General features: G+C 46.5%; 1 protein-coding gene across 1 annotated transcript in view; it reads right to left on the bottom strand.

Moving 5' to 3' along the window:
• Positions 1-26330, bottom strand: part of LOC144783976 (uromodulin-like) — a 471766-nt gene that overhangs the window by 85838 nt on the left and 359598 nt on the right. Inside the window, exon 6 of the mRNA XM_078662699.1 lies at positions 21788-21945. Coding sequence (XP_078518825.1) covers positions 21788-21945 — 158 coding nt within the window. The remainder of the gene's footprint in view (positions 1-21787; positions 21946-26330) is intronic.

Raw genomic sequence — 26330 nt, 5'->3', positions numbered from 1 at the left:
ACACTGCCATGACCACTGCCAAGGTACTGCTGAAAGAGTTTTTCCCTCGCTACGGTCTTTGTCGAATTCTATGGAGCGACAACGGCCCCCACTTCATCGCTGAAGTTATCCAACTAATCTTGAAAGGGTTGGGTGTAAAACAGAGGTTTCATGCAGTCTTTCACCCCCAATCTGCTGGCTTAGTTGAGCGACACAACGCCACTCTGAAACTAAAACTGTCGAAGATAGTGGCCACCACAGGACTTAAATGGCCAGATGCCCTCCCACTGGCATTGCTATCGATGCGCTCCACTCCCACTAAGCACCATTTGACCCCCTACGAGGTTGTATTTGGGCGACCGATGCACCTCTGGACTGCCCCTAAACCGACCTCCATTCACGACGTCCCGGACGTCCTACTGTCTGATTACTTGTGCAAATTGACTAAAACATTGTCTGTCATTCATCAGCAGGTGCAGCAGGCCATCCCCGATGCTTCCAGGGGTCCGGGTCACGATATCCAACCGGGGGATTATGTGCTGATCCGAAATTTCCAACGGGCAAAGAGTCTGGAACCCCGGTGGACGGGCCCCTGGCAAGTACTGATCACCACCCGGACGGCTCTTCGAGTGGAGGGGAAACAACACTGGCTGCATGCACACCACTGCAAGAAGGTCTCCTCGACCCTGGCCACGACAGAAAACGTCAGCACCCAAGAAGAGCTCCTGAACAAAGACCGGCCATCACTGAACTGTTATCCTGATACCGAGGCACTTGAACTTGCAAAAATCTCTGATCCCACTGTGCCATCCAGGGAAGGGTATTTCCTGCGTCGAAAGGAGGGAGCTTCGGCTAAGTAGACCACAGACTAAGTTGAATCTCAGAACGGTAGCCTAAAAGCAACCAAGGGTTACCCGGAGAGAAGGTAAACGAAGTCTACGGTTCTGCCCACTACCGAGCACCTCGAAGATGATGGAAGCGCCAGATAAGAAGATGATGGAAGCAACCAGAAATACCCACCACCGGAACCCAAAGACTGACAGTATACACAAATCGAAGACAATTGCCCTTTTCATTGTCCTCCTCTTTTGCCTCCTCCTCATGACTTCCTTCTGGATCGTGGAAGAGAGCGCACCCGCTCATCAGATGTTGCTGACCACTGCACAGCCAACCACTATGAAAGAGCATCACCTGATCTCCCTTTCGCCTCAGCTTCGAGAAAGGCGTAAGCAGTTCTGGAACAATTCCTTCGTGCAACTGTTGCACCAACACAACCTTGCCGCCAACGCCACCAACTGCTGGATCTGCGGGTTGCTCCCGCATGCACCGGACACTCCATCCCTTTCATCCCTTCCCCTTTCTCAGTTCACGGCTCCTGCCTCGCCTGGTTGATTCTCTTGCAAGAGAGCTACAAGGACAACGCCACTTCAGGTCAAACAGTGTCACACTTCTACCATGGGTTCTGGCTGAACAAAACCGGAAGAACATCTGCTCCCATCTGTCCTTTGACCTCTGGTCCCTCCTTCCAGATGGACATCCCTGCCAAAGAACGAGTCGAAATGCAGGTGTTCCATAATCCAGCCAGACCCACCTTCTCCTACCTACGGAAACAAACTGCTGCCACACTGACTGTGGCCCTGTCTGTTATCAACGTCACGGGCCTCGTGTGCCTCGAAGGCCTGGGAACACAGCTGGTGGATCCACAGTTCCTGCCGCATCACCAGAACATTGGACTCGATTGATCCCCCCTCCTTTGTTGCTTCTCCGAATATGTACTTTGTTTGTGGCACCAAAGCTTACACTTGGCTTCCAAAAGGTTGGGGGGTACTTGCTACATCGCCTTCGTTCTCCCTCCAATGTACGTGGCCCCAGCAAACCATCACCGGCAGAAGCGCGCAAGAGACATTGAACAAGCCGACTCCACTGGAGCACAGTTCCTGGATGCAGTGAAGGGACTTGTCCCTCTGTGGGGCCCAATGGCAAACAGCCGCGCCATCCGACACTTGACCCAGGCAGTAGAAACGACCATGAACATCACGGCTGGCATCCTCACTAACAATACGGCCGAGCTTCAGGCAGTCCGCCTGGTGGCTCTTCAGAACCGCCTTGTTCTAGATGTGGTTCTAGCCGACCGTGGAGGAGCATGCCGCATCATCGGGTCTAGCTGTTACACCTACGTGCCAGATAACTCGCCCTCAGTCTACAAAGCAATCGAGCACCTCCACAGACTTTCCTCAGAGGTTCACCAGGAGCAGGAAGGATGGTCGCTTGGGAGCTGGTTCTGGGGTACTTTGAAGGACTGGGGATGGAGGTTGTTTACATTTATCTTGATACCGGTCGTGGTACTGTGTGGGTGTTGCCTAGGTATTCAATGCTTGCCACCTTTGTGTTCACTCATTGCCAACTGCATGTGCCCTAAGACTTTGGACTTTGGAATAGAACATATGAGTCCCCTCTATGAAGTAGAAATACGTGGCCTTATGGGGATAGATCCGAATTGACAAGTTGGCGAGACATGTTAAAAGGGAGGACTGTTGAAATCTAGTTTGTGAGCTGAACATCATCTGCGCCATCTTGTCCATTTCCTCAGACACACGCACAAATATGCACAGCAGCCATTTTAGGTGCCATGGCCTCTCTGCCTACTGCCGATAGCCAGCGCGTTTCACCCCCTCACTCCCCGGCCTCGCAAGCACACCCCCCCTTTTGATAGCCCCCGGTCTCTCCTGCTTGGGCCCTAAACACACCTCCAGCTGCCTCCGAGCCACATCCCGTGCTGAACCCCCACACCCTTTCATCTCATTCATAAAACAGGCCCTTTGACAACCTCTTCCTCCTTGCCCGATTGTTCGGCCTGATCCCAGACCATCGCTTAGCCCAGCAGATGCAGTTTATCACCCCTATAGTAGGACCTCGCCTCACTTCAAAGGAGCGGGGATTAATCAATGCCCTCACACCCCAGATCCGATCGATTACCCGCATTTCTGTTCCCAGCGGAATGTCCAGCTGCGCGATAGCCATCATGCTGAGATTAGGGGTGGGGACTCCTACTGTAGATAGGTGTGGGAACGGGCTTGAACCGGGGATTCCAAAGATGCCTTTTCCGTACTTCAAAGCAATACCACGGATGTCACAAATGTAATAAAGCCATAAAACTGTGTATAAGAGGCCAGGCCTCAGAGATGCGGTTAGAGCACCTCGAAACGATACCTCGTTGTCTGATCTGATGTGTTCTGCTCCGTCGGAAATAAACTCCTGTTTCCTGCCTTCCAGTCTCCAGCGCCTGCCTCTTTATTTGATAATCGTGAGTTGGGTGAGAAGCAGCTGACGCCGGGCAAACCTTGAAAGGGGTAATCGACCTGATCTGCCTGAACCCTTTTGTTTAACACCTTCCCCTCCCCTTCTCCCGCCCTCAGGAACCTCCCTCCGCTCGAGTCTCATCCCAGATCACAGTCACTCAAAGCCTTCCCTTCTGCCTTCCCCTCCCCTTCCCCCGTCCCCTCCCCTGATCCCTCATCCCCTCATCCTGAACCACAACACACTTGCCGATACCCTAGATACCCCCAACCCCTCCCTCAACTCCGTGTCACAACGCCTCTCGGCTCTCAAGAACCAGATTGCCACAATCTCCAAGGGCCTATTGGAGATCCTCCCCAACCTAGGTATAGCCGCAGACCCTCCAAATGCCCTCCGCCGACGGCCAACTGCGTCAACGCTAATAGCTCTCCTAGGCCCTCAGAAATGCCTAGTACCCAGCTTCACGATCCCCCCCCACAAGATCTTGGAACCCTGTCCACAGCAGACTGCTAAAACCGGAGTCCCCTTCCCTAGGTCCAAGACCCATACTCTCTCTCATACTCCTCCTAAGCCCTTATCAGACACAAAACTCTTGACCTCAAGGCCTTTAAGAACAGTAGCACCCATGTCAGACAGTGAAGCAACCCTGCTAGCCACCGCATACAACAACCCCGCCTCTGATTCTCCCAAATCCAAAATCCAAGTAATCACAGGTCACCGGAAAGACCCACCCAGCACCAAACCTCAGAGACACCCAGTCCTCACCGCCATACCAAGGGAGACTATAGATAATTCGGCCAGTAATCAGGAGCAATTCTCCAACTGCTTACTAATCAACTGTAGATCGGCCTCAATGCACGCAACTGAACTAGCTGAAGCCATCCTCACCCTCAGCCACTCATTGCATTCCTCACAGAGACCTGGCTAAATAAGATTTCCCCTCCCTGCCTTGACTTGCTGGCACCACCTGGCTTCTCCCTCATTACCAAAGACAGGTTAAAGCAGTGAGGAGGAGGGGTAGCTATCATCCACAAGGACAGCCTGGACATTTCGGAAACCACCTCCTTTGATTACGACGCATTTGAATGCTTATCCACCATCATCAAGACCAAAGATAAGGATTCTCTACTATGTCACCTGCTCTACCACCCCCCAGGTAAAAACAACTCTTTTGGAGAACAACTTTCCGACCTGATTGCACAAGACTCCAACAACCTAATTCTGGGCGATCTGAATCTTCGCTGGAACGAGACACACAATCCCCTAATCCAATCGCTATCCAGCCTCCTCCATGATAACAACCTTAAACAACACTGCACCGAGGAGACTCATTACAAAGGAAAAAACAAAGGTGGTGATGGACGGAGCATTGACAATACAAACACTCACCCCCAGTCAACTGATTTGGATTTAATCCATCACCGTTCTTTAGCTCACTCCGCCACCCCAGTTCAGACATGGCCATGTGCAAATCAGTCTGACCCTGTGCCTTATGGGAACAGTCCAGCCCGAACTGCCAAGCCAAGTCTTCCCTGGACCGGAATCAAGCTTCCCAGGACCGGTTTCTGGCATTACAGCAGTCTTCAGCCGGGCTTGCTTGACTCCAGTGGCAAAGTGAGCAAGGGACTCACGTCTGAGCATACCCTGCCAACTTAGGGCGAACAAAGAAAAACCAAAGGTGGTGATGGACGGAGCATTGACAATACAAACACTCACCCCCAGTCAACTGATCTGGGTTTAATCCATCACCGTTCTTTAGCTCACTCCCCCACCCCAGTTCAGACATGGCCATATGCAAATCAGTCTGACCCTGTGCCTTATGGGAACAGTCCAGCCCGAACTGCCAAGCCAAGTCTTCCCTGGACCGGAATCAAGCTTCCCAGGACCGGTTTCTGGCATTACAGCCGTCTTCAGCTGGGCTTGCTTGACTCCAGTGGCAAAGTGAGCAAGGAACTCAGGTCTTTGGTTTTTCTTTGTTCGCCGTAAGTTGGCAGGGTATGCTCAGACGTGAGTCCCTTGCTCACTTTGCCACTGGAGTCAAGCAAGCCCGGCTGAAGACGGCTGTAATGCCAGAAACCGGTCCTGGGAAGTTTGGTTCCATTCCAGGGAAGACATGGCTTGGCAGTTCGGGCTGGACTGTTCCCATGAGGCACAGGGTCAGACTGATTTGCATATGGCCATGTCTGAACTGGGGTGGCGGAGTGAGCTAAAGAACGGTGATGGATTAAACCCAGATCAGTTGACTGGGGGTGAGTGTTTGTATTGTCAACGCTCCGTCCATCACCACCTTTGGTTTTTCTTTGTTCGCCCTAAGTTGGCAGGGTATGCTCAGACGTGAGTCCCTTGGTCACTTTGCCACTGGAGTCAAGCAAGCCCGGCTGAAGACGGCTGTAATGCCAGAAACCGGTCCTGGGAAGTTTGATTCCGGTCCAGGGAAGACATGGCTTGGCAGTTCGGGCTGGACTGTTCCCATGAGGCACAGGGTCAGACTGATTTGCATATGGCCATGTCTGAACTGGGGTGGCGGAGTGAGCTAAAGAACGGTGATGGATTAAACCCAGATCAGTTGACTGGGGGTGAGTGTTTGTATTGTCAACGCTCCGTCCATCACCACCTTTGGTTTTCCTTTGTTCGCCCTAAATTGGCAGGGTATGCTCAGATGTGAGTCCCTTGCTCACTTTGCCACTGGAGTCAAGCAAGCCCGGCTGAAGACGGCTGTAATGCCAGAAACCGGTCCTGGGAAGTTTGATTCCGGTCCAGGGAAGACATGGCTTGGCAGTTCGGGCTGGACTGTTCCCATGAGGCACAGGGTCAGACTGATTTGCATATGGCCATGTCTGAACTGGGGTGGCGGAGTGAGCTAAAGAACGGTGATGGATTAAACCCAGATCAGTTGACTGGGGTGAGTGTTTGTATTGTCAACGGTCCGTCCATCACCACCTTTGGTTTTTCTTTGTTCACCCTAAGTTGGCAGGGTATGCTCAGACGTGAGTCCCTTGCTCACTTTGCCACTGGAGTCAAGCAAGCCCGGCTGAAGACGGCTGTAATGCCAGAAACCGGTCCAGGGAAGTTTGATTCCGGTCCAGGGTAGGCATGGCTTGGCAGTTCGGGCTGGACTGTTCCCATGAGGCACAGGGTCAGACTGATTTGCATATAGCCATGTCTGAACTGGGGTGGCGGAGTGAGCTAAAGAACGGTGATGGATTAAACCCAGATCAGTTGACTGGGGTGAGTGTTTGTATTGTCAACGCTCCGTCCATCACCACCTTTGGTTTTTCTTTGTTCGCCCTAAGTTGACAGGGTATGCTCAGACGTGAGTCCCTTGCTCACTTTGCCACTGGAGTCAAGCAAGCCCGGCTAAAGACGGCTGTAATGCCAGAAACCGGTCCTGGGAAGTTTGATTCCGGTCCAGGAAAGACATGGCTTGGCAGTTCGGGCTGGACTGTTCCCATGAGGCACAGGGTGAGACTGATTTGCATATGGCCATGTCTGAACTGGGGTGGCGGAGTGAGCTAAAGAACGGTGATGGATTAAACCCAGATCAGTTGACTGGGGGTGAGTGTTTGTATTGTCAACGCTCCGTCCATTACCACCTTTGGTTTTTCTTTGTTCGCCCTAAGTTGGCAGGGTATGCTCAGACGTGAGTCCCTTGCTCACTTTGCCACTGGAGTCAAGCAAGCCCGGCTGAAGATGGCTGTAATGCCAGAAACCGGTCCTGGGAAGTTTGATTCCGGTCCAGGGAAGACATGGCTTGGCAGTTCGTGCTGGACTGTTCCCATGAGGCACAGGGTCAGACTGATTTGCATATGGCCATGTCTGAACTGGGGTGGCGGAGTGAGCTAAAGAACGGTGATGGATTAAACCCAGATCAGTTGACTGGGGGTGAGTGTTTGTATTGTCCACGCTCCGTCCATCACCACCTTTGGTTTTTCTTTGTTCGCCCTAAGTTGGCAGGGTATGCTCAGACGTGAGTCCCTTGCTCACTTTGCCACCGGAGTCAAGCAAGCCCGGCTGAAGACGGCTGTAATGCCAGAAACCGGTCCTAGGAAGTTTGATTCCGGTCCAGGGAAGACATGGCTTGGCAGTTCGGGCTGGACTGTTCCCATGAGGCACAGGGTCAGACTGATTTGCATATGGCCATGTCTGAACTGGGGTGGCGGAGTGAGCTAAAGAACGGTGATGGATTAAACCCAGATCAGTTGACTGGGGGTGAGTGTTTGTATTGTCAACGCTCCGTCCATCACCACCTTTGGTTTTTCTTTGTTCGCCCTAAGTTGGCAGGGTATGCTCAGACGTGAGTCCCTTGCTCACTTTGCCAGTGGAGTCAAGCAAGCCCGGCTGAAGACGGCTGTAATGCCAGAAACCGGTCCTGGGAAGTTTGATTCCGGTCCAGGGAAGACATGGCTTGGCAGTTCGGGCTGGACTGTTCCCATGAGGCACAGGGTCAGACTGATTTGCATATGGCCATGTCTGAACTGGGGTGGCGGAGTGAGCTAAAGAACGGTGATGGATTAAACCCAGATCAGTTGACTGGGGGTGAGTGTTTGTATTGTCAACGCTCCGTCCATCACCACCTTTGGTTTTTCTTTGTTCGCCCTAAGTTGGCAGGGTATGCTCAGACGTGAGTCCCTTGCTCACTTTGCCACTGGAGTCAAGCAAGCCCGGCTGAAGACGGCTGTAATGCCAGAAACCGGTCCTGGGAAGTTTGATTCCGGTCCAGGGAAGACATGGCTTGGCAGTTCGGGCTGGACTGTTCCCATGAGGCACAGGGTCAGACTGATTTGCATATGGCCATGTCTGAACTGGGGTGGCGGAGTGAGCTAAAGAACGGTGATGGATTAAACCCAGATCAGTTAACTGGGGGTGAGTGTTTGTAATGTCAACGCTCCGTCCATCACCACCTTTGGTTTTTCTTTGTTCGCCCTAAGTTGGCAGGGTATGCTCAGACGTGAGTCCCTTGCTCACTTTGCCACTGGAGTCAAGCAAGCCCGGCTGAAGACGGCTGTAATGCCAGAAACCGGTCCTGGGAAGTTTGATTCCGGTCCAGGGAAGACATGGCTTGGCAGTTCGGGCTGGACTGTTCCTATGAGGCACAGGGTCAGACTGATTTGCATATGGCCATGTCTGAACTGGGGTGGCGGAGTGAGCTAAAGAACGGTGATGGATTAAACCCAGATCAGTTGACTGGGGGTGAGTGTTTGTATTGTCAACGCTCCGTCCATCACCACCTTTGGTTTTTCTTTGTTCGCCCTAAGTTGGCAGGGTATGCTCAGACGTGAGTCCCTTGCTCACTTTGCCACTGGAGTCAAGCAAGCCCGGCTGAAGACGGCTGTAATGCCAGAAACTGGTCCTGGGAAGTTTGATTCCGGTCCAGGGAAGCCCCGGAACCCCCCAAATGGACTAGAAACCTCTCACAAATACCCCTGGATATCCTGGATGGTCAGTTATGCTCTCTTCTTCCGGCCAACAAAGCGCACCTTTCCACCAATGAGCTCACCGACTGCTACAATTCCTAGCTAGTGTCCATACTCGACAAACTAGCGCCACTAAAGCTCAAAAGAAGTAGAGCTATCCCTTCCAGAACTTGGTTCAACGCTGACCTCAACGCAGAAAGGAGAACCCTTAGAGCCAAGGAGAGAAAATGGAGAAATAACCCAACGGCCATCCTTCGTGATCAACTGAAAGCAGCCCGCAGGAAATACAACAACTACATCAAAAACAAAAAATCCAGCTTCTTCCGCGAGGCACTGGACAAAGCCAAAAACAGACCGAAGGAGCTTTACAGCATCATCAGACAACAAACCTCCAAACCACTGTCCTCTTCTGTACAGGCGTCCAAAGAACTATGCGACAATTTCGCCCACTTCTTCAACGACAAGATCACAAGATTCGAACTTTTACTCAACTTCAACAATTCACACCCCAAGAAGACCAGCTCGGCCGCCCCTCAGGCCATCTCTCCCGGCGCATTGAGCACCCCCTGGCTTAGCTTTCGCCCCATTCCAGATGCAGAGATAATCTCACTGATCACATCCTCCAAACCATCATCACATATCTCTGACCCCATTCCTCCCTCACTAATCAAGAAAATGAAGCTCACTTTTGCACCTATATGGGGCAAAATCATTAACAGCTCCCTAAAAGGTGCAGTGGTCCCTGACTGCCTAAAATATGGGGCAAGTTACCCCCCTGCTGAAAAAAACAGGCCTTGACTCAACAGACCTGAACAATTTCAGACCAATATCTACCCTCCCTTTACTCTCCAAAATACTGGAACGCTGCGTACTTCTGCAACTGACTCAACATCTGGACAAAATCAATCTCCTAGACCCCCTCCAATCTGGCTTCAGACAAGGATGCAGCACAGAAACAGCGATGCTGAACATCATCGATGATATCCACGGATCTCTTGATTCAGACAAATGCTGCCTCCTCATTCTCCTTGACCTCTCCGCAGCATTCGATACGGTGGACCACAAACTCCTCACCAAGGCTCTTCAAGAGAGAGCTGGCCTCGGCGAAGTAGTTCTCAAATGGTTCTCCTCATTCATACACAATCGAACACAAATCATAAAAATAAAGAACTTCACCTCCGAAACCCAGCAGGTCAATAAGGGCGTCCCCAAGGATCGGTGCTCTCGCCTCAGCTTTTCAATATCTATATGGAACCACTTTCCAAACTACTCAGAAAAGCCAACATCCGCTTCCACATTTACGCGGACGATACACAAATTTATCTGGAAACTTCCTCTCTCACTGACATTCACAGACTAAACAATGACCTGAAAGATGTTCAACAATGGCTGACAAACAATCCCCTGAAACTGAATCCAGAATAAAATTGAGACACTCCTCATCTCGAACAAGGATGACAACCCTCAAGTCACCAAATGGCTAAAAGCAATTGATGCCCTCAAAGGTAATCTTACTCTAGCCGACTCTGTCAAATCTCTTGGCATCATCATAGACCCCAAATTAAACATGACAAAACACATCAAGAACGCGGCCAGAGGTGCATTCTCTAACCTCAGACTTTTGAACAAGATCAAACCCTACATCCCGAACAAGGATCTCAAAATGGCCACACAATCTCTGGTACTGTCAAGACTGGACTATGGGAACGCAATCCTAACAGGTATCCCTAAATCGAGATTGGCTCCGATCAAAACAACATTACATGCGGCAGCCAGAATGATCACCGGCATCAAAAAATCGGATCACATCTCCCCAGCACTCAAGGATCTCAAATGGCTCCCAGTGGAAATGCGAAGCAACTTCAGAACGGCCTGCCTAACCCACAAAGCCCTCCATACCGGCAAACCCGAATACCTGGCAAAAAAACTCAAAAAAGCAGGCCAAGCCAGGAATCTGAGAAGCTCCAACTCCTTCCTGCTCATCCTACCTAAAAATTGAAAGAAAAAAACAGCGGACTGCTCGTTCACTGGAAACGCCCCCAAAATCTGGAATTCCATCCCCCAGCACATCAGAACTATTCCATCTTTTGTGGAATTCAAAAGGCAACTCAAATCCTTGTTCCTTATCCGCTCCCTCGGTTGCGGATAACCGGGGCCAGTAAGCAACCCCTTTACTATTGTGACTACAACTAATCATGTAACCAAAGAAGTTCGGCAGCACAATCATGCTCCGCTTACTATGTTACTCCTTGAATGCTAATACCTTTCATATGTCATGTTTATGCAGATATCTGTCTTTCTCTTTCTGTAAAGCACTCTGTTACCTCCGGGTCTTGACAGCGCTATAAAAAACTTCCTAAATAAATAAATAAAATAAATATATGTATAAGCAAGGTAATATATAAAGTTAAAGTTGTATTTAATTAACAGACTTTCAAGTGTAGCTCTACTTTAAGTTACTTTATTTGTGTTTAATTTTTTTTCTTTTCTTTCAATAATTTAATAGTGAAACAACTGTAGATAAATAGTTGATAACATTTACATTTTCTGATAGATAAATAAATGGAGAAACATAAGCATCTAATCAAATAACTTATATGAAAACTATGCTGTGAGCTATATACATGTTAAGCTTAGAAAAATATAACCATAAGTAATATGTACATTTGTTAAGCAGAACTAAAGAGTACCTATATATTGATAAACGTAATTATTATACCCATTTATACAAAGGAATACACACATCTAAATACATACATCAGTGGTTCCCAAACTTTTTTGACCCGTGGCTCCCTTGACCTAATTGGCAGTTGGCCGTGGCTCTCCACCATTTTTTTACCGGGCCACCGGGGTGCTGCTGCGCACACTTTGGAAACCACTGGTCTACATGAATACGTGATGAAGGATTCAGAGAGTAGCCATCATAAAACTTTATTTGCAATCACAAAGATCTTATAAAGTACTTCTCAATGCATACAACACAATCATAGAGTAGCTTAAAGCACTCCCACTAAAAGTAACCTGGTTAGAGAAAGGCTCAAGGAGCTCTGTGACCTTACAAGACGTGGGGTGGGCTCTGATGAACCCAAGATGGCTCACCAGATCCCATCTACCCAGGGTTTTAAGTGAGCTGGGTCCTGCCGGTGCAGTCCTGAAAAGCAGGTGTCAAGATGGGTTCCTATCGGGCTTTCCATTTTTGCATTCAGCCTCAGGATGAAAAAAAAAAATCTTAACTCTGTAGCAGTCACTTAAGACACACCACAGAGGAGTCTGACTCCTTCCCCCGGAACAGGATACTAGGGGGTAAAGTTGAGACTAACTTTTTCTAGGTATGTTTCAATACCCACCCCATGGCCTTCGACACACAGAACGTTCCATAATGCAGGTGTCTGTGGACCATCGTCCTGTGCATGCATGTTCCTTGTTGGGGGATTTTCAGCTATCTTCACCGTACGATTTATGATTTAATATACAACAAGTTGTTTGTTAGTGACGTCCTCCAGGTGTCAGATGGTTACATATAATGTCCCAATGTTGCCTGAATCTGTTCTCATACAACAGTGATGTATTGCTATGACCAGATACACCTACAGTGCTTGTTGTGATGTGTAACTTTTGAATCACTTGTAAAAACTGATAGCTCCCTGTGGTAACCCATCACAAGCCTATTTTTTTAGGCCTCTTTTGCAGCTGCGATGTGCAATGTTTTTAATGGAAAAAAGTGAAATAAAGGTTTTTTTTAAAAAGAGAAAAAAAATAAGTATGTACCTAAGCTTGAACTCTATACCTTGTGCCCTTTCATGTACTGTTCATGACTTCATATAGTATAACACTCATGACATGTGAAACATGACATCATGAATTAAAATAACTAGACTACATTATCTTTTTTTATTTTTACTGTTACAGCTTGGTACAAAGAGACCAACATTCAATTCGAAAGGGAATATAAAATCCAAAGAAGGCCCAGGATAGGAACTGTTGTTTGCTCATATAAACAAAAAGAAAGAAAACAGGGTATCAGGTCTATGGCCGCTTCCTTTCTATATACACAGGACAGGGAGTGTGGGAATACAAACACCTGTCAGGTGGAAAGGGTGTGGAGAGTACTATCACGAGTAAGGAAGCAAAGAGGACCCGGGGCTTAGGTCGGCCGTATGAGTAAGCAAGCATGAGCCTCTGCTCCTTGTGACATTCCTGACCTCTCTCCTACCCACCACCCTCGGCCCCGAAACAGAGCATGCACCTGTGTGAGCCACGCTCCTCCTGGAGCGCAGCTGGGTGCTTCAACGGGTTGTTGGCCTTCTGACTTTTGCCTCGGCTCCTCTGCACAATCCTCCTCCTCAGGTTTCCCGGTCCTTGGTGCTCATCGCGCAGGGGGTTCCGGACTCCTAGGTCCCTGCACAGGAGGACCCACCCTGGCCGGCCTTATTTGCAAGGACAATGGGAGTCCAGTAATGATCAGCTTACCACTGCAGGAGCAGGTAAGGCGCTGGGGCTGATGAGCGCAGCTCTTAATTGAGCCATTTAAATGCAGAGGGCGAGGGCTGGGATCACGTTCAGCACAAAGGAGGGGGAGGAATTGCGGCTGCAATTTCCACGACCCACATCCTGGGCGGCGGCGTGGCACCCCTGGCTTCTCATCACGGCACACCGGGGTGCCGCGGCGCACACTTTGGGAACCACCGCAGTAGACCTTTGTACTCTCTATCATTCCTATGTAGCTCTTAGAGTTTATCCATTTCTGTCTCCTCCTTGAGTGACTTTACAACCTGTACATTTACAATTTTTTCTATTTGTCTCTTCCCTGTGTGACTTTACTACTCGTACATTTGCAATTTATTTCTGTTTATATCTCTTCCCTGTGTGACTTTATAACTAGTACATTTGCAATTTTTTTCTGCTTGTATCTTTTATGTAATACATGTAATCCTAAGTCCTTATGTATCGCAACTGGTTCTTATGTAAATTGCTCCGACACCTTCGGGTAATGTTCGCGCTATATAAAATCGCATAAAAAAAAAAAAAATTTAAAACAAAGGGTGTATGTTCTGATATGTATCTTATTGTACTGATTTTTCTGCTTGGTTTTAAATGCAATTACGTTTCACTGTCTCTCATGAAGCACACTTAAACCCTAGGAACCATGTGATATATGCAAAGCGATACTCTTTTGCGTCTTGTCCCGTTTTGTAAAATTGCGCACACAAAAACACAATGGTCATGTCTTACGAATTCATGTAACCTTTCATTTCAGAGACACGTGTGCCCAAGGAAAACCTATCTATTTGCGCCGAGTCAGATGTGCAATCTTGGGAAAGCACATGTTCAATTAATTGTGCTTCGGAAGTCGAGGAGACAAAGTCTGCACATTTTATGGGATACAGCATTTTATCTATCTCTTCCATTAGGCAGCTGCAGTTTTAACAATTTTGCACGCTGCTACAGTATTACTCGGGTGCACTGTCAAGATGTGCACAGCACTCTCCGTAACCTCACCGAGCGCTTAATTGAGCCATTTAAATGCAGAGGGCCAGGGCTGGGATCACGTTCAGCACAAACGAGGGGGAGGAATTGCGGCTGCAATTTCCACGACCAACATCCTGAGCGGCGGCGAGGCGCCCCTGGCTTCTCATCACGGCGCACCGGGGTGCCGCGGTGCACACTTTGGGAACCACTGACATACATCAAATCAACTTAAATGCTTCCATGCACAGGGATATGCTGTACATTTATGTTTGAGTATGGTGGTGAGCCAACTCTGGAGCAGTCTTCTGAAGATAAGATTGTTATCCGTGGATCTTATGCTTGGGGGTAGTGAGTTCTATAGTTGTGCTGCTTGAACAGAGGATGTGCCACCTGTGTTTTTTTCTTGTATGGTGGATTTTGAGGCAAGGTGTCAATCTGGAGCCGTGGTTCCTTTGTTAAATGTATTTGGTGATTTTACTCCTGATGAAGAGTGACCCTGTTTCATGTATTTGTGTGTGGTACAAAGCAGATTGAATGCGGATCTTCTGGCAACCGGTAATCCGATAGGGCCCTCAAGGCGGGGAGATGTGGGCTTGTGGCTTTATATGTAGGAGTAGTCTGGCAGTCGAGTTCTGAATTTATTGTAGTTTTTTTCATAATTGATAAAGATGATACGTGGTAGAGGCCATTGGCATAATCAAGTCTAGATAGTATAAGAGAGATAGTAGCCTGGACCTTCTGAGAAATCTCAGGTGGGGGAAGATGCATTACAGAGTTTTCATACTAATGAAGCGTGACTCTTGCTAGTTTGTTCACTTGGGCATTCTTTGATGGATGGATGACGTTACTTCGCACTTCATTGTAACGCATGCCTTTACAACGCTAATGGCATGACATCGCAAAACTTTACCACGCATATTTTTATAACAAATGTACATTTACCATGCATGCCTTTACAACAAAATTCGTTGTAAAAGCATGCATGATAGAAACATATGGTGTTAAAGGTTTTCACATATGGCTTTACAATGCAAGCCTTTACAGCAAAACTTTTGCTGGAAAGGCATGGTTGGTAAAGACATGCGAGACATGGACATGGGTACCGCAACCCCCTCCCCCACCTCCAGATCAGGTGCGGCTGGCTCGACACTTGCGCCACCCAGGCCACTGTGTACCACAACGACCCTGCGCCCCTAAATTTCGATTCCGACAGGGACTCCAAGTCACTTTCATACTATACACCTCTCTCGGGCTGCACAGGTCAAACAGCCTGAGTCGGTGCCCTCCTTAAGCATGATCCAGTCCTCGAGGGGGGTCTCCACCAGCTGCGCAAGGAGGGGAAGAATGAACCTAAACTCATACCTCCTTGTCAATGGACCGAAATTTCCCCCATGCACAGTGTGGCGAACTCATCGCCACCGCTAGACTGGTAGATCTGGTTCCAGGAACCAGTGTCTCAGCGCATAGTCTTCCCGGGCAGCCACACGTCCCATCCCTGCTGTCTCTCCGAGCACCACCAGGGGCCACTGAAACTAAGAATGCGGCCAGCACGCCGTCTCTGCCTGACTGGTGCTTGGGGTTCGGTGTTTTTACTTCTCTCCCACTCCAGTACCAGAAAAAAACAGGTATTTTGCCATTTCAATCACGAATCTGCCATGGCCATTACCATGAATCGTTTACCACAAACATGCCTTTACTAAGCATGCCGATTTCATGGCAGAGGCATGCGTGTTAAAGGTATATTCATGGCAAAAGATTCGTACCAATGGACATGCGTAGTAAAGGAGCGTTTGTTGTAAAGGATTTGTGGTAATGGCTATGTGTGGTTTTGACTGCGCGGTATGGCCGTTTACCTTCATTGATAGCTTGGATTCCATGGTATTTCCAAGGTTTCTTACATGATCGATATTTAAGGAGGGGTTACAAGATCATCAGGCCAAGTGACTAGTGGGTCATAATGTTTCCAATTGCCACAAAAGAAGATTTCTGTTTTGGAAGTATTGAATTTGAGATGACTGAATATCATCCATTTATCAACCTCTCTGTGGCAACTGAAAATGTGAGAGTTTACAATGTCTTTGGGCCTTTCCAGTTTAAGGAGTATTTGTGTGTAATCTGCATAGTTATTTAACAACAAGGGGTGGTGATGGACAGAGTTTCTGAATTAAGCAGACTACTCTCACCCAGTCAAGAGATCAGGGCTAGATCCAACACCGTTTTTTAGCTCACTGCACCATCCCAGTTCAGAACCTGGCTATATGCAAATTAGTCTGTTCCTGTCCCAGTGCATGATGGGAACAGGGCAAACCAAACTACCAAGCCAATTCTTACACTGGGAAGGAAACAAGCTTCCGGGGACCGGTTTCTGGCATTTCAGGCGTCGTCGGCCCGGCTTGCTTGAATCCTGATGGTGCAATGAGCAAGGGACTCACATTTGAGTATACCCTTCCACGCTTAGGGTGGACAAAATATTTAACAACAAAGGGTGGTGATGGACAGAGTTTCTGAATTAAGCAGAATACTCTCACCCAGTCAAGAGATCAGGGCTAGATCCAACACCGTTTTTTAGCTCACTGCACCATCCCAGTTCAGAACCTGGCTATATGCAAATTAGTCTGTTCCTGTCCCAGTGCATGATGGGAACAGGGCAAACCAAACTTCCAAGCCAATTCTTACACTGGGAAGGAAACAAGCTTCCGGGGACCGGTTTCTGGCATTTCAGCCGTCGTCGGCCCGGCTTGCTTGAATCCTGATGGTGCAATGAGCAAGGGACTCACATCTGAGTATACCCTTCCACGCTTAGGGTGGACAAAATATTTAACAACAAGGGGTGGTGATGGACAGAGTTTCTGAATTAAGCAGAATACTCTCACCCAGTCAAGAGATCAGGGCTAGATCCAACACCGTTTTTAGCTCACTGCACCATCCCAGTTCAGAACCTGGCTATATGCAAATTAGTCTGTTCCTGTCCCAGTGCATGATGGGAACAGGGCAAACCAAACTACCAAGCCAATTCTTACATTGGGAAGGAAACAAGCTTCCGGGGACCGGTTTCTGGCATTTCAGCCGTCGTCGGCCCGGCTTGCTTGAATCCTGATGGTGCAATGAGCAAGGGACTCACATCTGAGTATACCCTTCCACGCTTAGGGTGGACAAAATATTTAACAACAAGGGGTGGTGATGGACAGAGTTTCTGAATTAAGCAGAATACTCTCACCCAGTCAAGAGATCAGTGCTAGATCCAACACCGTTTTTTAGCTCACTGCACCATCCCAGTTCAGAACCTGGCTATATGCAAATTAGTGTGTTCCTGTCCCAGTGCATGATGGGAACAGGGCAAACCAAACTACCAAGCCAATTCTTACACTGGGAAGGAAACAAGCTTCCGGGGACCGGTTTCTGGCATTTCAGCCGTCGTCGGCCTGGCTTGCTTGAATCCTGATGGTGCAATGAGCAAGGGACTCACATCTGAGTATACCCTTCCACGCTTAGGGTGGACAAAATATTTAACAACAAGGGGTGGTGATGGACAGAGTTTCTGAATTAAGCAGAATACTCTCACCCAGTCAAGAGATCAGGGCTAGATCCAACACGTTTTTTAGCTCACTGCACCATCCCAGTTCAGAACCTGGCTATATGCAAATTAGTCTGTTCCTGTCCCAGTGCATGATGGGAACAGGGCAAACCAAACTACCAAGCCAATTCTTACACTGGGAAGGAAACAAGCTTCCGGGGACCGGTTTCTGGCATTTCAGCCGTCGTCGGCCTGGCTTGCTTGAATCCTGATGGTGCAATGAGCAAGGGACTCACATCTGAGTATACCCTTCCACGCTTAGGGTGGACAAAATATTTAACAACAAGGGGTGGTGATGGACAGAGTTTCTGAATTAAGCAGAATACTCTCACCCAGTCAGGAAGCTTGTCTCCTTTCTGGTGAAGAATTGGCTTGGTAGTTTGGTCTGCCCTGTTCCCATGATGCACTGGGCCAGGGACAGACTCATTTGCATATAGCCAGGTTCTGAGCTGGGATGGGGCAGTGAGCTAAATAATGGTGATGGATCAAGCCCTGATCTTTGGACTGGGTAAGAGTGGTCTGCTTAATACAGACACTCTGTTCATCACCACCCCCTTTTCTGAATGGTATCTGCATAGTTGTAGCATGTGAGGTGAAATCTTTTAATCATTGCCAGTAATGACTTCATGTAGATGTTAAAAAGCATGGGTGAGATGATAGATCCTTGAGGGACCCCTGCTTTTGTGAAGTAGGATTTGGATGAGAAAGGGGGAGAATGGAAGACATTTGTTCCGTTTTGAAGGTAGGATGTGATCCAGTCGAGAGCAGTCTCTTCTATGCCAGCTTCAAAGAGTCTTTGCATTAGAGTGTCATGGTCCACTGTGTCAAAGGCAGCCGAGAGGTCCAAGAGAAGTAGTGCAGCAACCTCGTTCCAGTCTGCTGTGTTCTTAAGGTCATCACAGATGGCGATGAGGGCAGATGCTGTGCCTCTTTCTGGACAGAATCTTGTTTGGAAGTCCAAAATTATGGAGTTTTCTACAATGAATTGTGACATCTGGGCGAATGCTGCTATTTCTATCAGTGTGTCTTGGAAAGGTCCATTTGTAATCAGTCTGAACTTGTTGGGGTCATGCGGGTCCACATTTGTTTTTGTTAATAATGGGCGTATATTTGACTTGACTGGACTTATTGATGATTCTTCTTACTGGTGTGGCAGCGTTAGAAGAGCCATAAACTCATATGAAATCTGAGCATATATGACATCTCACTGGATTCACACTAACTGAGGTCACCTGGGTGAAGGTGAAAGCATACCATTGACGGCTGATTTTTCTAGATATCATTGCCTTTTTTTTGTTTATATTTTCCCCTGACCAAGGGCAAATACTGCCCGAAATAAATTGAGAGATGTGGAAATGTACATTCACATGCATTTAAATTGGCTCTATGTAGTAGCGATATGATTAACTGAATATCGTTTCAGGGAACAAAGAATAAAGAAGTTTGGTTAAATCCATTTGAAGAGCTTGTCTATATTTTAGAGCAAATTTCTTCAACAAACTTTTAACATCGCATTATGCGATATTTCTGCTGTGCTCAGAACGCCTAATTTAGGAAACGCTACCTGCTAGATCTGTGTGTGTTTCTCAAGATGTGAGATATGCAGTAACCAATATGCTTTGCTAAAGGATAGAGGGCAATGTTTTCTCCCCAAGTTCACTATTTACAAATGATTTAAAAAAATCAAACCTGAATAAGGAGACTTCTGCCCCACTCTTTGGTAAAGACTACGCACTTGTAACTTTACTACACTTAAGTCACTTAATGAAACGGGCCCACTGACTTTTCTTTGATGCAATCATCATGATCAAAAATACTTGTCACATTATGGTTAGAGAACTCATTCAGCATGAAAGAGAGTACTATTTTACCTTGATAGCCACGAGTATTTCCTTTTAGAAAATATGTTTTCTGCTTTGTTACTTCTCTTTTCAGTGTCTTAACTTATATGGAGCTGAATTGTCTTCACCTATATGGAGCAGACCCTGCCAACTCGTCCAGCAAGGCAATATTTACTCCATTGACCACACACCCCAACCACACACCACAATATCACAATACATCAGAGATTTTAGTCCTTGAGTCGGGTGAATGTTATGCTCTACGGAGTTTCAGCCAGATACTTCTGTGAAATAATATTACATTGAGGTTTGTAGCACTGCAAAGATACATATTTTTCAAGACACAATGTCATGGACAATTCATGCATCACCCACATATTGTTTGTAATTTAGGTATTTCCATAAACCCATATGAAAGTTGAGCACCGATATTATTTCACTGGAAGACAGTAATGCTTTTTTCAGAGTCAATCTTTTGCATAAGATAAAAACAAAAAAGCTGAGTTAAACATCTATTGGGGGCAAAGGCACCCACTCTGCTGTGTGAAGGCTGGCATTGGTTTCTACTTTAAATTTTATCTAGGTGAGGCGAAATCCAGAGAATGTAATCGAAAATCATGGGAAGACTGAATTCATGGTCGTGTTGGTATCCAGAACCCTCACCCATTCAAACTGTGACGTGCACAAAATGCCACAGCAGGGAGGATAGCTGACTTTTGCTGAAGCCTTTGCTCTCACAGACTTTAATGTATGCACTTTCAATTCTCCTCTGAGCCTTGTGTTGGTTCACAGTTCCTAGGCATACACTGAAAGACGGACCAACGCAAGAAGCCTACACTTGTGGACACTATAGACAGTAAAGACAATGAATATGCAGACTAGGCCCAACTAATCAACTTCAGAATGTGGCTTTTATTATGCGTGTACACGTGTAATGACATCACAACCATGATGTTTATGATAAAGATGATATTATTTTCAAAGTTAAGCGCTAAACAAAAATATATTTTTGCTTCATTCATGTGTGGTCAACTTTGCTGGATTTATGAGGGCCCTGGGTGAATTTAAATAAGACAGATATGTATATTGAGAAGAGCACTAAGCACTGGCAAAACCTTTATATGAACAAAAGCTTAGTTTATTCGGCATCTGCAGCAGAGCTGAATTGTTACCGTCTGAGGAATAAACAAATTGCACAAGAGACTTAACTAAAATACCGGGTCCAGGCCTGTCAGATGCTTTTGTGGGGTTTGGTTCCACAACACCATGCGGTGACCATGACTGGTGGATCATTACCTCGTTCTAAAAGTGAAACAGTGTCACTGAACATGTTTTTACGAAGTGTCAGTATATGTTGCCATGTAGTGGTGACTGGAGTTACCTGCCTCAACTTCTATATATTACAACAGTAGCCTAGGCTAGCTTTTTGTGACATATAAATCAATTTTGCAGTGGCAGAGTGGAGCCTTGCAAAGAGTGGACCTGAGACAAAAAGCCCCTGCTGCTCCCCCCTTGTGACATCCATGGACACAATGAACCAATCGTGTTTGTCTGCGATGAGTCTCTGCTTTGCACAAAGATGGCATCCAAGAGTCGACTGTCTGTCACTATGAAAGGTAGCACTGCAGCTGCTTTTTTAACCTAAGACAAGACTGATATTTTAGGACCAAAATACAATGAAATATAATAGTGGGTGGAGTTTTATGGTTCAGAAGAGTGCTAATGACCTTATCAATGACTGCGGCACCACATTATGGCAAAGAAGGAAACTCCAAAAGTACATAGTTTATGTTGTCTAATGTCAGCCCCCGGTTGAGCCGGGCACTATGAGTTTTTATTAATTTTATTTTGGCACCTGTCTGTTTTTCCTGGGACTTGTGGTATGCAGTAATCAATATGGTTTGCTATAGGATATAGGGCAATGTTCTCACCCCGTTTCTCTGCGACAACAGATAATGAAGCAAACTTGTATTAGTATTCTCCTGACCCCTTGTGCTTTCCCATGGCTTTGTGAATCTTCCAACCCAGACCACAAGCAGAAATTCAGACCAGTGGCAAAGAGTTGCTCCGCACTGGTGATCTATTACACACATATGGAGACACTTGGTAAAATTGTATTTTTTTCCGGTCTGTGTTTTATAGTTTATTATTACATGTGAGAAAGTCATGCAGAGGTTAGTAATAGCATTATATACATAGACGGAGTTCCATACCTGATTATGGGTTGAAAAGAGACATCCAGGCTGATCAGCATGTCCAAGGGGTAAGAGCAGTTAAAATTGACTCTGACTTCCTGGTCTCTAATAATTATCTCACTCGTATCCGATGTTAAGAAAACTGTATTTATGTAGGTGGCATACGTGTCATTTTTCTAAAAGAAAGAGATACCAGTTAGAAATTCACCGCATAGGAATTAATCAGAAATACAAGCGTACCATACCAGAATGTAACAGTTGCTTTTCAGGTAATTCAGGCAGTTCATATTAGGTGTGGTGTGTACCTAGGCAACTCTCTCTGAGATTATTTGGATGCTGAACAGGGCGGTCTCAAAGTGTCAGATTCACCCTCCCTCCAGGGTCAGATTGGTAAGGGGGCATTTGGGCAATGGGCCTGTATCTGAATTCCTGCTGTGAGCCACTTTTCTGGGCAGCGTTGTTGCCAATTTGGGCTGTTTCTGCTTTGTCGAGATGCTGCCAGGGGCCCAGTGGGCGACTGAACGGCCTTTGCAGAGGCAGATAGGCTTCTATTACCTCCCTTTTACCAATGGGGCGGAGCAGTCATTCACAGTCTCTCGCTGGACTGGCCCCTTAATGTATGCAGAATGAACAGGGGGCCTGAGCAGAAATGGCCTCACTTATATTCAGGGGTGGTTCACCACTGTGAACTAATCCATGCACAGAGTCCTGGAAGTATTTGCATTTTTTTAAAAGGAATTGTGCCTCTTTTAGAGAACTTACCATTCTCCTTCTTTTCATAATACTTAAATCATTGAAGCATTGTTTTGTGAAAAGGTGCAACCAGCTGATGTGTCCACTTTTTTTTTAGGGTGCCAGGGCATATTTTGATCCCAATCTAACCCTGCCTCTCTCTCGTTTCTGGCACCCGTGCAGCTACATCCCAGTCCAGTTTAGTCATGAGTGTGACCTACACCCCACCCCCACCCCCGCAACCCCTCCCCAACTATCTCGCACCAATGGCGTCTGATTTTATGGATTCCATGTGGAAGACTAGAAACAGCTCTCAGTTTCAACAGCCTTGTATCTCAGAAGACAGTGTGGCAGAATACCCTTGAACTATCATGCAGAATGTAATACTCCTGAAAATAGCTGTGGGGTAAAGCACAACAGTTCAAGAGACGAACGTAGACGATTGTATAGTGAAACAACAGTTACACCACATGCGTTACAATACATGATTTTATTCCCCATGCCGTTGCAACGAAAATGTCTTGCTGTAGGGGGTAGAAGGTGTTGGATTTAACTCCAACACCATCCCTTCTGCAGCAAGTTGGGGTAAAAATGTTTGTTGCAACGACATGCAGGTAAAAGCATGCATTGTAACGTTATACAACCGATTGTACAATTACCAACTGCAGATGGCTACCCAACATATCGCTAAACTGATGTCATACAATTCAGTGGAAATCTCATCTTTTGAGACAATGCTTCTGTTTTTTTTTAAATTAGGACAATTTGCGTCAACTAAGGGTCTGAGAATAGATACTGAGCTTATATGTAACAGCCTTTTCTAACTTTGCATTTTTGGCTTCTTTTTAATAATGGTTTCTTTTTTATGCTGAATAGCAATGGCGAATGGCAGAATTATTAGCTTTAAATTATTTCTTTGCTCATGGCTGTCTTCTAACCAGTGCTTAATTTGAACTGGTGGTGCCGGTTGTACCACTGGCACTCATTTTTGGGGACCTGCACTCATTTTTCCTCATTAGACATTTACAGAGGATAAGAGAGAGAAAATGAAACTCAGGGGAAAGGAGGAGAAAAAGAAAGAGGGAAAAAACATCTTGATGGGAGAAAAAAGGAAAGAGAGAGAGAGAGAGAGAGAGAGAGAGAGAGAGAGAGAGAGATAAAAGAGCAGGAATTGTCTGGTGGTGGATTAAAAAGGCAAGAGGTTTAATGAAGACTACACACTGGGCGCTCTGACATTTAATAGCACCAGCCGTGGGCTATTGAGCAGAGCTTTGGGCACTGGCACTCATTCTTTTATACATTAAGCTTTGGAACAGACATTTTTTTTACATTCTATGATAACGGATGCAGTATGATGATAAAATAGTGTTATGAAATGTCTGAAGTTTTATTGTAAACCAAAAAATAACCAAACGTTGACTGGCCCTTAATTCCAGCTGAAAACTAGTTGCAGTACTGTGAACAAAGGAAGCCTTGCCTATGGGTGCTACCACGTGGATTTGATGTTGATGGTGGATTGGTTTGGCCAATGGTCTTTGTACATCACAACCTACATTCCTTAGTTTACATTTGTTGCACATCCATGTCAATGATAATACAGGCATTATGTGATACAGGGATATTACGTGCATCCTAAGACGTGATTTTTGTCAGATCAACTCACTACAGTAACACAAATATTATTTGGCCTTAACAGTGAAATAAATAAATAAATATATTTAAATTCATTTATATATATAGTTCTCTTGTATATCACAGCTTCCATGTCTATTTTTGGGTTTAGCTCTTCAGCAGAGTTGATCAGTGTTAGGCATGGCCCATTTTGCCTTTTGCCTCCTATTTTTCTGACCCTATTTCTGTTGTCTATAGGACTCTGGTCACTTTACTACTGCTGATCAGTGCTAATGTGCATATGATCTTTGTATAAATTGGGAATATGATTGTTATCCATGATTGGCATATTTGAATTACTGGTAAGTCCCCAGTAAAGTGCAGAGTGTGTGCCAGGGCCTGTAAATCAAATGCTACCAATGGGCTTGAAGCACGGGTAGTGCCACCAACATGAATAGCCCTGTAAATGTGTCTCAGACCTGCCCCTGCAGTGTCTTCGGGCACACTTTTAAACTGCCCTGCTAACTTGGTAAGTGCACCAACTTGCGAGGCCCAAACCTTCCCTTTTCTTACATGTAAGGCACCCATATGGTAGGCCCAAGGTACTCCAATGGGCAGGGTGCAGTGTATGCGAAAGGTAGGACATGTACTGGTGTGTGTCACATGCCCGGATAGTGAACTACTGTGTATTATGTTTTTCACTGTTGAAAGGCTGTCTGTCCCGCAGGCTATCATTAGAGCTGCACTATAATATTTTACATGTGTAACTTTCAATTGAGACAAGAGGGAGAAATGGAGTTTAGGCTCTCTAAACTCAGAATTTAAAAGCACACCTTTTGGTAAAGGTGTTTTTAAATTGTGTGTTTGAAAATGCCGCTTTTGGAAAGTGAGCCTTTTCTTGCTTTACCATTCTGTTTGTGTATTCAGTGTCTGGTTTTGGAGTGACAGGAGCTGGAGATGTGCATTCACTCTAGACAGTCACAGGGGGGTGTCCTGGCTTGCCTGGGTGGCTCATCCCTGGGCTGAATAGACCTGGTCTGCATTTAGAGTGGTGGGAGGAGTTCACTAACACCTGCATAGGCTCTATATTTTTTGCACGATGTTGTCCCCACCCCCTACGGTCATGCTGGACCAGGGTGGACAGCACTGGTTTTGACTGAGCTTAGAGACTCTGCCGCAAAGAGAATAATGACAAAATGGGGTTCAAGTATGTGACCTAAAACCCCAAGGCTTTGGATAACTTCAAGAAACAAGAGGACCTTGCCAAGAATAAGAGCAGAAGAGCTGTGTGAGGAGCGCTGACTTTTCTGAGTGAGGCGTGGGTTGGCCTGCAGTTGCTGCTTCTGTCTGTGGTGGAGGAAAAGGACTGACTCTTTTTGTCCTGCTGTTTTATCCTGCTTGTGGAGAATCTCAAAGGGCTTGTGTGTGATGGCCTCCTGTTTTGGAAGACTCAGGGATATCAAAGTCATTCTCCCTTTTGCTATCAATTTATTGGAGGTTCTTGGTGATCATTGGAACTCCTCTGTGCTTTTTAACTTACTGAAAGGTCCTGGTGCTTATGGGAACTTCCTTGTGTTCACGTTCTCCTTGGGAAGTTCCTAGTGCTGTTGCCATGTGCTGTGCTTGACTAGGAGCACCGCTGTTGGCCTGAGTTTGGGGCAGCACCCCCACCTGCTGTGGCACGAGCCCGGGAGATCCCTGCTTGATGGTTCACCAGGAAACGTTCAACACAGCAGCAGCTGAACCTAAAAGGGGAAGTTTTGTGAAAACTTCATGGAGATTCGTCAAGCGGTGCAAAGTTATTGGGAAAAAAATGATTTTCCTGTGGAAACTTTGGTCCTAACTATTACTACCTACTAGCAACAGGTAATACATATATTTTAGTTCTCTTGTATATCACAATTTCCATGTGTTAAAGTGTGTGCGAAATTCCTGTACTTTGCACAAATTTGCTCAGTTTTGTCACAATTATGCATATTTATGCAAAAAGCAAACCTGTCATTTAGGGCTATATTTTAGAGTAGAATGTCAAATTTTGATTAAAGGGTGCATTTCATCCATAAAAATAGTGTGAAAATACAGGCACCACAAACAATAGCATCTCACGTTCTGGCATCTCACGTTCTGGTTGTTTACATCTTACAGCGCTGTAGCACTATAATTCTGTGTAAGATGGCATGAGTATTTGGCATGGTGCAATATCAGGAATATTGCGTTA

This window comes from Lissotriton helveticus, chromosome 10, assembly GCF_964261635.1.
Source record: "Lissotriton helveticus chromosome 10, aLisHel1.1, whole genome shotgun sequence".
NCBI classification, from domain to species: Eukaryota; Metazoa; Chordata; class Amphibia; order Caudata; family Salamandridae; genus Lissotriton; species Lissotriton helveticus.
The sequence above is the reverse complement of the archived record's forward strand: the minus strand, read 5'-3'. Positions and strand labels throughout refer to the sequence as shown.